This window comes from Nyctereutes procyonoides, unplaced genomic scaffold (genome assembly GCF_905146905.1).
Source record: "Nyctereutes procyonoides isolate TBG_1078 unplaced genomic scaffold, NYPRO_anot_genome, whole genome shotgun sequence".
NCBI classification, from domain to species: Eukaryota; Metazoa; Chordata; class Mammalia; order Carnivora; family Canidae; genus Nyctereutes; species Nyctereutes procyonoides.
The window spans coordinates 5498094-5511432 of record NW_026575041.1 but is presented as its reverse complement, the minus strand read 5'-3'; the positions used below and the strand labels follow the sequence as shown (position 1 = coordinate 5511432).

General features: G+C 37.7%; 1 protein-coding gene across 6 annotated transcripts in view; it reads right to left on the bottom strand.

Moving 5' to 3' along the window:
- The window catches only part of ACER3 (alkaline ceramidase 3), a 162963-nt gene that overhangs the window by 29352 nt on the left and 120272 nt on the right, over window positions 1-13339 (bottom strand). For all 6 annotated transcript variants that reach the window (XM_055320475.1, XM_055320476.1, XM_055320477.1 and 3 more), the window contains one exon: window positions 5094-5152. In XM_055320475.1, coding sequence (XP_055176450.1) covers window positions 5094-5152 — 59 coding nt within the window. The remainder of the gene's footprint in view (window positions 1-5093; window positions 5153-13339) is intronic.

Here is a 13339-nt window from a genome sequence, read left to right as displayed (position 1 = left end):
AAAATATAGCCCAACAAAAGCCTGTTCTCTCTAGCCAAATGACCAGGGAAGAGGCAGCCTAGCAAGACAGAAAACTTATAAAGTAACTACTATTCTATAGCCAAACACCACAGAAAAAAACTGTAGCCTCATCCCCAACCATGCTGCAAAGACTGAGTGGGGAGTCTAGATTTCCTTCCTCATCAGGCCATAAGAAGAAGAGGCTATAACAAAAGATACAGCATTCATGTTATTGCTGTTTTGAAAGGAGAGAAGAAAAGCAGGGCTGAAAAAGTACTTGAAATAATGCCTGAAAACTTTCAAATTTAGCCAAAAAAACCTCTTCCCCTCAAAACAAAACACAACACTATAAACCCACAGATTCAAGAAGCTGAGCTAACCTCAAACATGTTAAACCCAAACAAATCCACATCAAAATACATTACTGACAGACTTCTGAAAACTAAAGACAAGGAGAAATCTGAAAAGAGTGAGAGAGAAGCAGCACCTTCCTTTAAGAAAAAACCAATTTGAATGACAGGAACTCTCATCAGAAAACCTGAAGGCCAGAAGAAACTTGCACAACATTTTTCAAGTTCTGAAGAACTGTCAACCTAGAATGCTGTATCCAGTGAAAAAAATCAAGATACATTCTCACATGAAGAAAAACCTAAAGGATATTGCCAACAGATCTACCCTAAAAGAATGGCTACAGAAGTTTTCTAAACAGAAAGGAAATGAGGAGACAAAGAATTTTAGAATGTTAGAGAGGAATTGAAAGAGTAAAAATGTAAGTAAATATAATACATTTTTCTTTTCCTTTTGGGTTTTTTCTCTCTCTCTCTCTCTCTCTCTCTCTTTTTTTAAGATTTTGTTTATTTATTCATGAGAGACACACACAGAGAGAGAGAGAGAGAGAGAGAGACAGAGAGGCAGAGACATACACAGACGGAGAAGCAGGCTCCCTGTGGGGAGCCTGATGTGGGACTCAATCCCAGGACCCCAGGATCACAACCTGAGCTGAAGGCAGATGCCCAACCACTGAGCCACTCAGGTGTCCCTTCCTTTTGAGTTTCTAAATTATGTTTTATGGTGGAGCAAAAATCATAGTATTGTCTGATGTGATTATAAATTCATGTAAAATGCGTATTTTAAGTGGTGCAGGGAAGAGTACTGCTGTAGGTTAAATTTTTTTCCCCTCAAAAAAGATATTTTGAAGTCCTAAGCCCCAGTAGCTCAGAATGTGACCTTTTTGGAAATAGGGTCATTGCAGGTATAATTAATTAAGTAATATGAGGTTATACTGGAGTAGAGTAGGCTCCTAATCCAATATGTCTGGTGTTCTTATAAGAAAACAACAATGTAAAGACACAGAAATACAAGGAAAACACCATGGCATGACATAGGCAGAGACTAAAATTATGCAAGTGAAAGTCAAGGAGTAGTAAGACTGCCAGCAAGTCACCATAAGCTAAGAAGTAAGGATGGATTCTCGTACAGGTTTCAAAGGAAATCACAGCCATACTGACACCTTGATTTCTGACTTCTAGCCTCCAGAACCGTGAAACAAAAAGTATAATTATAAACCAATATCCTTCACAATTACAGATGTAGAAATCATTAACAAAATATTAGCAATTATCATTTGGCAACATATAAAAACACTTTTATACCATGACAATGAGGTTCATTCAGAATACAAACCTGGTTCAATATTGGACAATCAATCAATGTAATAACACCATACTCACAGACTGCAGGAAAAATATGATCATATCAAGTGATATCAAAAAACATCTAGTGAAACTGAGTACCTTCCTCAACTTGGTAAACATCTAAAAACCATACAGCCGGGCAGCCCCGGTGGTGCAGCGGCTTAGCACTGCCTGCAGCCCAGGGTGTGATCCTGGAGACCCTGGATTGAGTCCCACGTCAGGCTCTCTGCATGGAGCCTGCTTCTCCCTCTGCCTGTGTCTCTGCCTCTCTCTCTCTCTCTCTGCATCTCTATGAATAAATAAATAAAATCTTTAAAAAAAAAACAAACAAACCATACAGCCAACATTGCACTTACATCAATGGTGAAAAGACTAAACACATTTTCCCTGAAACTGAAAACAAGGCACGGTATCTACTCTCACCCCTCTTATTCAATATAGTCCTGGAAGTTCTAGAAGGACAGTTAGGCAAAAAAGGATACCAAAAGCACATACATTAGAAGGGATGATATAAACTGTCCCTATTTGCAGCAAGTCTCAAGGAATCTAGAAGTCTTCTAAAACTATTGAGTTCAAAGTGGCAGAATACAAGATAAAGATAAAGAATTTCTATATAATAGCAATGAACATGTAGACACCAAAACTGAAAAATAAAATACCATTTACAATTGCTCAAGAAATGGAAACTCCAAAATGCTGACGAACAAAATCAAAGATGATCCAAATAAATGGGGAGACATGTATTTATAGATTGGAAGACCCAGCATGGTAAAGATGTGAATTTATTGCAAATTGATATGTGGGTTTAATGTGATTCCTATCAAAATCCCAGCAAAATTTTAAATATGGATGTATTTAAATATGTATTACAAAATTTATATGGAAAGACAAAGGAACATAAGCAGCTAAAACAATTTTGAAAAGAACTGAGGAATCAGGGATCCCTGGGTGGCGCAGCGGTTTGGCGCCTGCCTTTGGCTCAGGGCGCGATCCTGGGGACCCGGGATCGAATCCCATATCGGGCTCCCGGTGCATGGAGCCTGCTTCTCCCTCTGCCTGTGTCTCTGCCTCTCTCTCTCTCTCTGTGTGACTATCATAAATAAAAAAAAAAAAAAAAGGATTAAAAAAAAAAAAAAGAACTGAGGAATCAGTCTACGTGATTTGAAGAGTTGTTTTATATAGCTAGAGTAATCAAGAGAGTATGGCAGTGGTAGAGGGACAGACACACAGATGAATGTAACAAAATAAAAAACCCAGAAATAGATCCACACAAATACTTACAAATCATTTTTGGGAAAAGAGCAAAAGCAATACAGTGGAGAAATTTCAGATAGCCTTTTCAACCAGTGCTCCTGAGGCAGCTGGACATCCATATGTAAAAAAGTGGATCTTGACCTAAGCCTTATATCATATATAAGAATTAGCTGAAAATAAAGCATGAACTCAAATGTAAAATTTACAACTGTACAAAACTTTTAGAAAAAAAAAAACAGGAAAAAATCTAGGGTTAGAGAAAGAATCCTTATATTTGACATCAAAATTATGATCCATAAAATGAAAACTGATAAACTGGACCATAATCAAAATTAAAACCTTTTTTGCTCTGTGAAAGACTCTGTGAAGTGTATGAGATGACAAGGTATATAGACTGGGCAAGAAAATATTTGTGAACTACACGTCTGATGAAGGATTAGTATCAAAAATATGTAAGGAACTCTCAAAACCCAACTAAAAAATAAGAAACAATACCATCAGAAAATGGGTAAAGACACAAACATTTCAACCAAGAGGATATACAGATGGCAAATAGGTACATTAAAATATGTTCATCTTTAGGGATCCCTGGGTGGTGCAGCGGTTTGGCGCCTGCCTTTGGCCCAGGGCGCGATCCTGGAGACCCGGGATCGAATCCCACATCGGGCTCCCGGTGCATGGAGCCTGCTTCTCCCTCTGCCTGTGTCTCTGCCTCTCTCTCTCTCTCTCTCTGTGACTATCATAAATAAAAAATAAAAAAATATTAAATAAAAAATAAAATATGTTCATCTTTAGACATTAGGGAAATGAAAATTAAAACTACAATGAGAGATCAGCACATACCTATAAGAATGGCTAAAATAAAAAATAGTGACAACATGAAATATTGATAAGAATGCAGAGAAACTGGGTTAACTCAAACACTGCTGGTAGAAATGTAAAATGTCAGACCCACCCTGGAAAATAGCATGGCAGTTCTAAGAAAAACTAAACATATAACCATGATACAATTTAGCAATTCCACTCTGGGTATTTATTCCAGAGACTGGAACATTTATATTCACACAGAAACCTATAAACAAATGTTCATAGCAACTTTATTCCTTATAGTCAAAAACTAGAAACAATTCAGATGTCATTTAACAGGTCAATGGTTATGCATCCATACCATGGAATACTACTCAGCAATTGAAAGGGTTGAACCACTGACACATTCAACAACTTGTACTTATCTCCAGTAAATTATGCTGAGTGCAAAAGGCCAATCCCAAAGGTTATATATACTGTATGATTCCATTTACATAATATTTTTGAAATTAAAAAAATTATAGAAATGAAGGAAAGATCAGTGAAGTTAAGGATAGCTGGTGAAAGGATGGGGTAAGAAGTGGGTATGGCTTTAAAAGGACAACACAGGGATCCTTGTGGTGATGGAATTGCTCTGTATATTGACTCTGCCACTGTTAAATCCTGGTTTTAATATTGTACTATAGTTTTGCAAGACATCATTGGAGAAAACTGGTAAAGGGTACAGGAGATTTCTATTATTTTATAATGCATGTGCTTCTATAATTACTTCAAAATAAAACGCTTAATTAAAAAAAGAAAAAAAGGATAAATCAATAAATCATGTTATTTATTTATTGAGCACATGCTATGTGGCCAGGTCATGTGGAAGGTACTCACATGAATATTTATTATTTAATCTTCATAAACTCTATAAAGATTATAACTATTTCCTAAATCATTTCTCTGGAGTACTGATTCTTTGTGACATTAACAATCTTCCTTAAAAAGTGTTTTGTAAGAAGGGTTTTGAGTCCAGTAGTTTGAGGAACACAAAAACAATTTTTATTTTTACTATAGCATTTTTCAAGGCAATATACTAATGTACATTACAAATATTCAAAAGGAGACCATCATACATAGGTTTCCTCTAATTTTGGAACTTTTGTTTTTACAGGATGCCAATTAACACCTTGTTTAAAGAACTAGTATTCATTATCTTATACCACAATAAATGTTGGCCTAAAGCTCTCTATCAATATTACTGCTAGAGTTGCGTTTTATGTATTATTTCAACTTAGGCTATAGCTTTATTGCTTGAATATAATTTAAATAATGGCGTTGATCCAAACCACTTACCATGTAACAATATAAATAGATCGAAGTACTAATGTGAAGACCAACATTCCATACATAACCTGAATAAGAAAGGAAAAATGAAGTTAGTAAAATCATTATTCTTTGGCAAAGGAAGTATATTTTGCCTACAAAAATAGCCCTCTCAATAAAATTTATTATCTTTGGTTACATTTTATTTATTTCTTTATTTATTGAATTTTATTTATTTATTCATGAGAGACACAGAGCATGAGAGGGAGAAGCAGAGACACAGGCAGAGGGAGAAGCAGGCTCCATGCAGGGAGCCAGACATGGGCCTCGATCCCGGGTCTCCAGGATCACGCCCTGGGCCGAAGGCAGCGCTAAAACTGCTGAGCCACCTGTGCTGCCCCTTTGGGTTACATTTTAAAGAACAGACTTTTTGCATATATCTTCTCCCATCCATAGGTTGCTTTCTAGTTTTGTTGATTGTTTTTTTCACTGTGCAACTTTTTATTTTGATGAAGTCTCAATAGTCTTTTTTGCTTTTGTTTTTCTTGCCTCCAGAAAAGGATGGCAAGGATATCTAGAAAGAAGTTGCTACTGCCGATGTCAAAGAGGTTACTGTGTTCTTCTTTAGGATTTTTATGGTTTCAAGTCTCAGATTTAGCTCTTTAACCCATTTTTATTTTATTTTTTAAAGGTTTTTATTTATTCATGAGAAAGAGAGAGAGAGAGAGAGAGAGAGAGAGAGAGAGAGAGGCAGAGACACAGGCAGAGGGAGAAGCAGGCTCCATGCAGGGAGCCCGATATGGGACTCGATCCCGGGACGCCAGGATCACACGCTGGGCTGAAGGCAGGTGCTCAACTGCTGAGCCACCCAGGCCAGGGTACCCTCTTTAACCTATTTTTAATTTATTTTTGTGTATGGTGTAAGAAAGTGGTTCAGTTTCATTCTTTTGCATGTGGCACTCCAGTTTCCCCAACACCATTTGTTGAAAAGACTTTTTCCCATTGGATATTCTTTCCTGCTTTTTTAAAGATTAATTGACCATAAGGTTGTACGTTAATTTCCGGATTTTCTCTTCCATTCCACTGATCTATGTGTCTATTTTTGTACCAATTATCATACTGTTTTGATTATTACACCTTCTTAAAAAATGTAAATTCAATTAGCCAACATATAGTATACATCACTAGTTTCAGATGTAGAGTTCAATAATTCATCAGTTGTGTAACACCCAGGGCTCATCAGATCATGTGCCCTCCATAACACCCATTCCAATTACCCCTTCCTCCACCCACCTCTCTTCTAGCAACCTTCAGTTTGTTTCCTATAGTTAAGATTCTGGCGTGTTTTGTCTCCCTCTCTATTACTTCCCGATCAGTTTTCCCTCCCTTCTCCTATGATCTTCTGTGCTGTTTCTTATATTTCACATATGAGTGAAACCAAATGATACCTCTTTCTCTGATTGACTTATTTTGCCCAGCATAATATCTTCTAGTTCCATCCACGTTGATGTAAATGGTTAAGTATTCATCCTTTATAATGGCTAATATTCCATTGCATGTATGTATGTATGTATGTATGTGTGTGTGTGTGTGTGTGTGTATCACATCCTCTTTAATCATTCATCTGTTAGACATCTCTGCCTTTCCATAGTTTGGCTATTTGTGGACATTGCTGCTATAAACATTGGGGTGCGTGTGCCCCTTCGGATCATTACATTTGTATCTTTGGGGCAAATATCTAGCAGGGCAATTGCTGGGGAATCTCCGTACTGTTTTCCAGAGTGCCTGCACTAGCTTGCATCCCCACTAACAGTGTAAGAAGAGTCCGCTTTTTCTTCATCCTTGCCAACATCTGTTGTTTCCTGATTTGTTCATTTTAGCTATTCTGACTGGTGTGAGGTGGTATCTATAGTGATTTTGATTTGTATTTCCCTGATGACAAGAGATGTTGAGCATTTTTTTTCATGTGTCTGTTGGCCACCTGTATGTCTGCTTTGGAAAAAATGTCTGTTCACATCTTCTGCCCACTTCTTGACTGGATTGTTTTTTGGGTGTTGAGTTTGATAAGATTTTAAATAAATTTTCTTGGATACTAGCCCTTTATCTGATATGTCATTTGCAAATATCTTCTCCCATTCCAGACCTGAAGTCTGGAATTGTGATGCCTCCAAGTTGTTTTTCTTTTTCAAGGTTTGCTTCTGCTATTCAGGGTCTTTTGCAGTTCCATACAAATTTTAGGACTGTTTATCTGATAGAGGGTTAGTATCCAAAATACATTAAAAAAAAACTTAAAAAAACTTGGGGTACCTGGGTAGCACATTTGGTTAAGCGTCCAACTCTTGGTTTCAGTTCAGGTGATGATCTCAGGGTTATGAGATTGAGCCCCAAATTGGGCTTGACGCTCAGCACAGACTGCTTGAAATTTTCTCTCCCTTTCCCTTTGCCCCTCCTCCAGCTTGTGCTCTTTCTACCTCTAAAATAAATAAATCTTTAAAAAAACCTTATAAAACTCAACATCTGAAAAACTAATAATCCAATTAAAAATGTGAAGACACCAACAGACTATTCTCCACAGAAGACATACAGATGGCATAAGAAAAGATGTGACACAGACACATGAACACATGAAAAGATGCTCACCATCGCTGATCATCAGGGAAACACAAATCAAATGAGTTATTATCTTACATCTGTCGGAATGGCTAAAATCAACAATACAAGAAACAACAGGTTTCTTGTTGTGACAAGGATGTGGAGAAAAGGGAACCCTCATGCAATGTTGATGGTCATGCAAACTGGTGCAGCCACTCTGGAAAACAGCAGTATGAAGGTTCCTCAAAAAGTTAAAAATAGAACTACCCTATGATCCAGCAATTGCACTACTATATATTTACTCCAGGAATACAAAAATACTAATTCGAAGGGATACATTTATCTCAATGTTTATAGCAGCATTATCTACCCGAGCCAAAATATAGAAACAGCCCAAGTCAACTGATAAATGGATAAAAAAGATGTGGTATAAAGAAGGGGAGCTAGGATGGCACATAGTAGGAGGACCCTAGGCTGGCCTTGTTCCTTGAATGCAGCCAGATAACTATCAAATCATTCTGAATACCCAAAAAATTAACCTGAGGACTGATACAACAAACTGCACAACTAGGAGAGAAAAGACCATAGCAAGGAATGTAGGATGTGTGGAGACATGGTTTGGGGGAGAAACACTTTATGGGTATTGTGGAAGAGGGGGAGCCTTTGTCATGGAGAAAGGTGAGAGAATGGAGTGCACAGTGATTGATACAAAGAGGATACTTCCCTAAAGCTATTGGTTGGGAAAATGGAAGGGGCTAATTTTCACGAGTTTTTGCAACCAGCAGGGCTCAAAAGACTGGGGTTATGGAGGTTCAGGGGTTTGTCTGGGATAGATAGAGACCTGAGGGCACTGCCCTGCTCCTGGAGAGAAGGCAGGCAAATGTCTCTGGGGCAGAAGGTGTGATCTGAGGATTACCCGGGACACATGGTGGAAAGTAAGTGACTATTTCCTATTCCTGGAGTGCATCTGTGAGAGGTGGCTTTGCCTCTCCGGGGACAAAGGAGCCTGCAGGTGGCATTTTGCTCCTCTACCCTCACCATAGACCCAGAAAAATCTACTAAGGGCAGCTAACCTGGACACTGATTGTTTAGCCTGCTTTGTCTCTGCTCTAGTGCAGCTGCCCTTCTGGGTCAAACCTGCATTAGTTCCAGCATGTCATGACCCTCACCCAAACCCAGCTTGGGTTCCTGCCACAGCAAGTCCCTAAAGTTTGGAGTTTTGGAAGTTAGCAGGTTTGGCTATGATAGAGCCCAAAGTGCACTGTGCTGCTCCAGGCAGGTGAACAACTTGGAGAAAGAGGGTGAAAAAAGCGACTAAAAAACACATAGGATGTATGGGGAGAAATTATCTGCTCTTCTGGGAGGGCTTCCTGAGAACAGGGAGTGTGGAATACCTTCCCCTAGGGATAAAGAAGCTAGCTGGCACAATTTACTTTCCCCATCCCTTAAGCGTAAACCAACTTCAGTAAACAAATGCTATGCACTAACACTGGTTGCCTAATGCTTATACCAGGTCCCACCCCTTTGTGCTACCCTGGTACTGCTTTTCTTGGGCAGGTGTGCCTAAGGACTAGCCCAGTGGGCCTCTTCCCCAGAAGACAAGCACAACCCTTCCTAGCCCTAACATATCTACTAACCAAAAAATTCTGTACTTTTTTTAACTTTAAAAAATATTTTTAACTGAAACACACAAACACAAGTGCTTAAAAGATTTATGTCTATCATAAATAAATAAATAAATAAATAAACCTTTAAAATAAATAAATAAATAAATAAATAAATGGAATCCTGTATGTGTCAAGCTTCCTTTACCCAATATTATGTTTATGAGCCTTATTCAACTTGCTATATGAGCTGTGGCGTATTAGTTCTCACTATTTAATATCCACTTCCTGTTTAATAATTTATTAATATTATCTAATAATAAATTAAATATAATTTAATAATTATATCTAAAATGGTTTATTTAAAACTAAAAATTAATATATTGACAATATTTCATAAATTAATTTTATTTGAATATGCATATTTTCTTTTTCTTGGTTATCATATGAGGGACCTATTTCATTAAATAGGTAATAATTATTTCAAGAATTACTTTAGGTTTTTGTTTTGTTTTGTTTAAATAGAAATTTACTTGCTTATAGTTCTGGAGGCTAGAAATATAAGGTAAAGGTGCCAGCAAGCTTGGTTTCCTCTGAGGGACTCTCTTCTAGGCTTGTAGGTGGCTATCTTTTTCTGATGTCTTCATATGATTTTCTTCTGTGTATGACTATGTCCTAATCTCTCTTTATAAGGACACCAGTCATATTGGATTAAGGCTTATCCATATGAACTCATTTTACCTTAATTATCTTTTTCAAGGCCCTGTCTCCAAATACAGTTAAGTTCTTTTTTTTTCTTATTAATTCCAGTATAGTTAAGTGTTATATTAGTTTCAGGTGTACAATACCATTACTGTAATTCAACAGTATCACAATTGTTGAATCACCATTCAACAATTCTATACATTACTCAATGCTTATCGTAAGTGTACCCTTAATCCTCCTCACCTATTTCACCCATCCCCCTTCCTCTCTGGTAACCATCAGTTTGTTCTCTATAGTTAAGAGTTTTTTTCATTTTTAAAATTTGTTTTTTGGGCAGCCTGGGTGGCTCAGCGGTTTAGCACCACCTTCAGCCTAGGGCCTGATCCTGGAGACCTCAAATGGAGTCCCATGTCAGGCTCCCTGCATGGAGCCTGCTTCTCCCTCTGCCTGTGTCTCTGCCTCTCTCTCTGTGTCTCTCATGAATAAAAAAATAAAATCTTTAAAAAAATTTTTGTTTCTTAAAGTCCACATATGAATGAAATCATATGGTATTTGTCTGACTTATTTCACTTAGCATTTTACCCTCTAAGTCCACCCATGTTGTTGCAAATGGCAATGTTTCATTTTCTTTTATGGCTGAGTAATATTCCATGGCATATATGTATTACTTCTTTACAATTCATCAATGGGCAGAAAATTGGGCTGCTTCCATTATTTGGTTATTGTGAAAAATGCTGCAATAAACGATGGTGAACATATCTTTTCAAGTTAGTGCTTTCATTTTCTTTGGGTAGTGTAATTACTGGACCATTCAGTAATTCTATTTCTTTTTTTAAAAGATTTTATTTAGGGATCCCTGGGTGGCGCAGCGGTTTGGCGCTTGCCTTTGGCCCAGGGCGCGATCCTGGAGACCCGGGATCGAATCCCACGTCAGGCTCCCGGTGCATGGAGCCTGCTTCTCCCTCTGCCTGTGTCTCTGCCTCTCTCTCTCTCTCACTGTGTGACTATCATAAATAAATAAAAAAATTAAAAAAAAAGATTTTATTTAAGTAGTCTCTACACTCTATATGGGGCTTGAACTTACAACCCTGAGATCAAGAGTCGCATGCTCCACTGAGCCAGACAGGCACCTCTAGTAGTTCTATTTTTAATTTTCTGAGAAACCTCCATACTGTTTTCCACAGTTGCTGCACTAGTTTGCATTCCCACCAATAATGCATGAGAGTTCCTTTTTCTCCACATCCTTGCCAACACTTCTTTTATTTCTGATTTTAGCCATTTTGACAGGTGTGAGGTGATACCTCAGTGTGGTTTTGATTTGCATTTCCCTGATGATGAGTGATGGTGAGCATCTTTTCATGTGTCTGTTGCCCATGTTATGTCTTCTTTGGAGAAGTGTCTGTTTATGTCTTTTGTCCAGTTTTTAACTGTATTATTTGGGTTTTTTGGTGTTAAGCTGTGTAAGTTCTTTATATATTTTTGATATTAACCCCTTATTGGATATATCACTTTCAAATATCTTTTCCCATTTAGTAGGTTGACTTTTTATTGATGATTTCCTTTGTTGTGCAAAAGCACTGTATTTTGATGTCCCAAAAGTTTATTTTTGCTTTTGTCTTCCCCGCCTTTCTAGACATATCTAGAAAAATGTTGCTATGGCCAATGTCAAGAAATTACTGCCTATGCCCTCTTCTAGGATTTTTATGGTTTCAGGTCTCACATTTACGTCTTTAATCCATTTTGAGTTTTTGTGTATGGTATAGAAAGTGGTCCAGTTTCATTCTTTTTTTTTAATTATTATTTTTATTTATTCATAGAGACACAGCTAGAGAGAGAGGCAGAGACACAGGCAGAGGGAGAAGCAGGCACCATGCAGGGAGCCCGACGTGGGACTCGATCCCGGGTCTCCAGGATCACGCCCTGGGCTGCAGGCGGCGCTAAACCGCTGTGCCACCGGGGCTGCCCCCAGTTTCATTCTTATGCATAAAGCTGTCCAGTTTTTCCCAACATCATTTATTGAAGAGACTTTTTCCCCTTGCATTGAATATGCATATTTTATATATCCATTCTACTGCAGCTGGACACTGGAGTCCAATTTTAGATATCTATAATAACCCTGCTATAGTCACTTTAATATATATTTTTGGTGACATGTTGAGATTTCTATTGAACATAAGCCAAACTGATGGAGCAGAGTATGCATAAATTCAACATTAGTTTGCACAAACTGTTTTCCAAAGTGGTTATGACAATTAACACTCCCACCAACAGTGTATGATGGTTGCTTAACAACCTTGTCAATAAGCACTTAATACTGTAGTCTTTTTGATTTTAGCCATTCTGTTGGGTTTCTAGTAGCACCTCATTATATTTGTAATTTTTATTTCCATGATGACTAATTAATTACCACTTCACAAGTTTATTGGCCATTTGAGTATAGTCTTTTGTCAAGCATCTCTTTGTCCATTTTTCTACTTGGGTCTTCTACTTTTATTGGTTTGTAGAAGGTCTTTATATATACTAGTCTTCACTTGATCATATGTGTTGTGAATATCTTAATCCACTCTACAGCATTATGTTTTTACTCTTAGGATGCCTTTTGATGAACCCAAATTCTTAATTTTAAGATAAATGATAGGGATCCCTGGGTGGCGCAGCGGTTTGGCGCCTGCCTTTGGCTCAGGGCGCGATCCTGGAGACCCGGGATCGAATCCCATATCGGGCTCCCGGTGCATGGAGCCTGCTTCTCCCTCTGCCTGTGTCTCTGCCTCTCTCTCTCTGTGACTATCATAAATAAATAAATTAAAAAAAAATTAAAAAAAAAAGATAAATGATAGAATGTGTCTTGTAATTATGGCATAATTATCCATTTATTTAGGTACTCTTTAACATCTTCAAACATGTTTTATCACTTTTTCCATTTGTAAGTCTTAGACATTAATGTTAGATTTATTCCAAGGCACTTCATATTCTTTTTTTAAAATTTTTATAATTAAAAAAATTTATTCATGATAGAGAGAGAGACAGAAACACAGGAGGAGGGAGAAGCAGGCTCCATGCCGAAAGCCTGACGTGGGACTCGATCCCGGGACTCCAGGATTGTGCCCTGGGCCAAAGGCAGGCGCCAAACCGCTGAGCCACCCAGGGATCCCCCAGCACCTCATATTCTTAGATGATTATTTTAAGTAGTACTTTCAAAAATATTTTCTACCTGTTTGATGCTGTTATATATAACAGACTGGAATATATAACTGGAATTAGTTCTTCTTTTACTATGTGGTAGAATATTCTAGTGCAGTCATATTTGTGGGAAGATTTCTGACTACTGACTCGATTACTTACATATATATATATATATATATATATATACACACA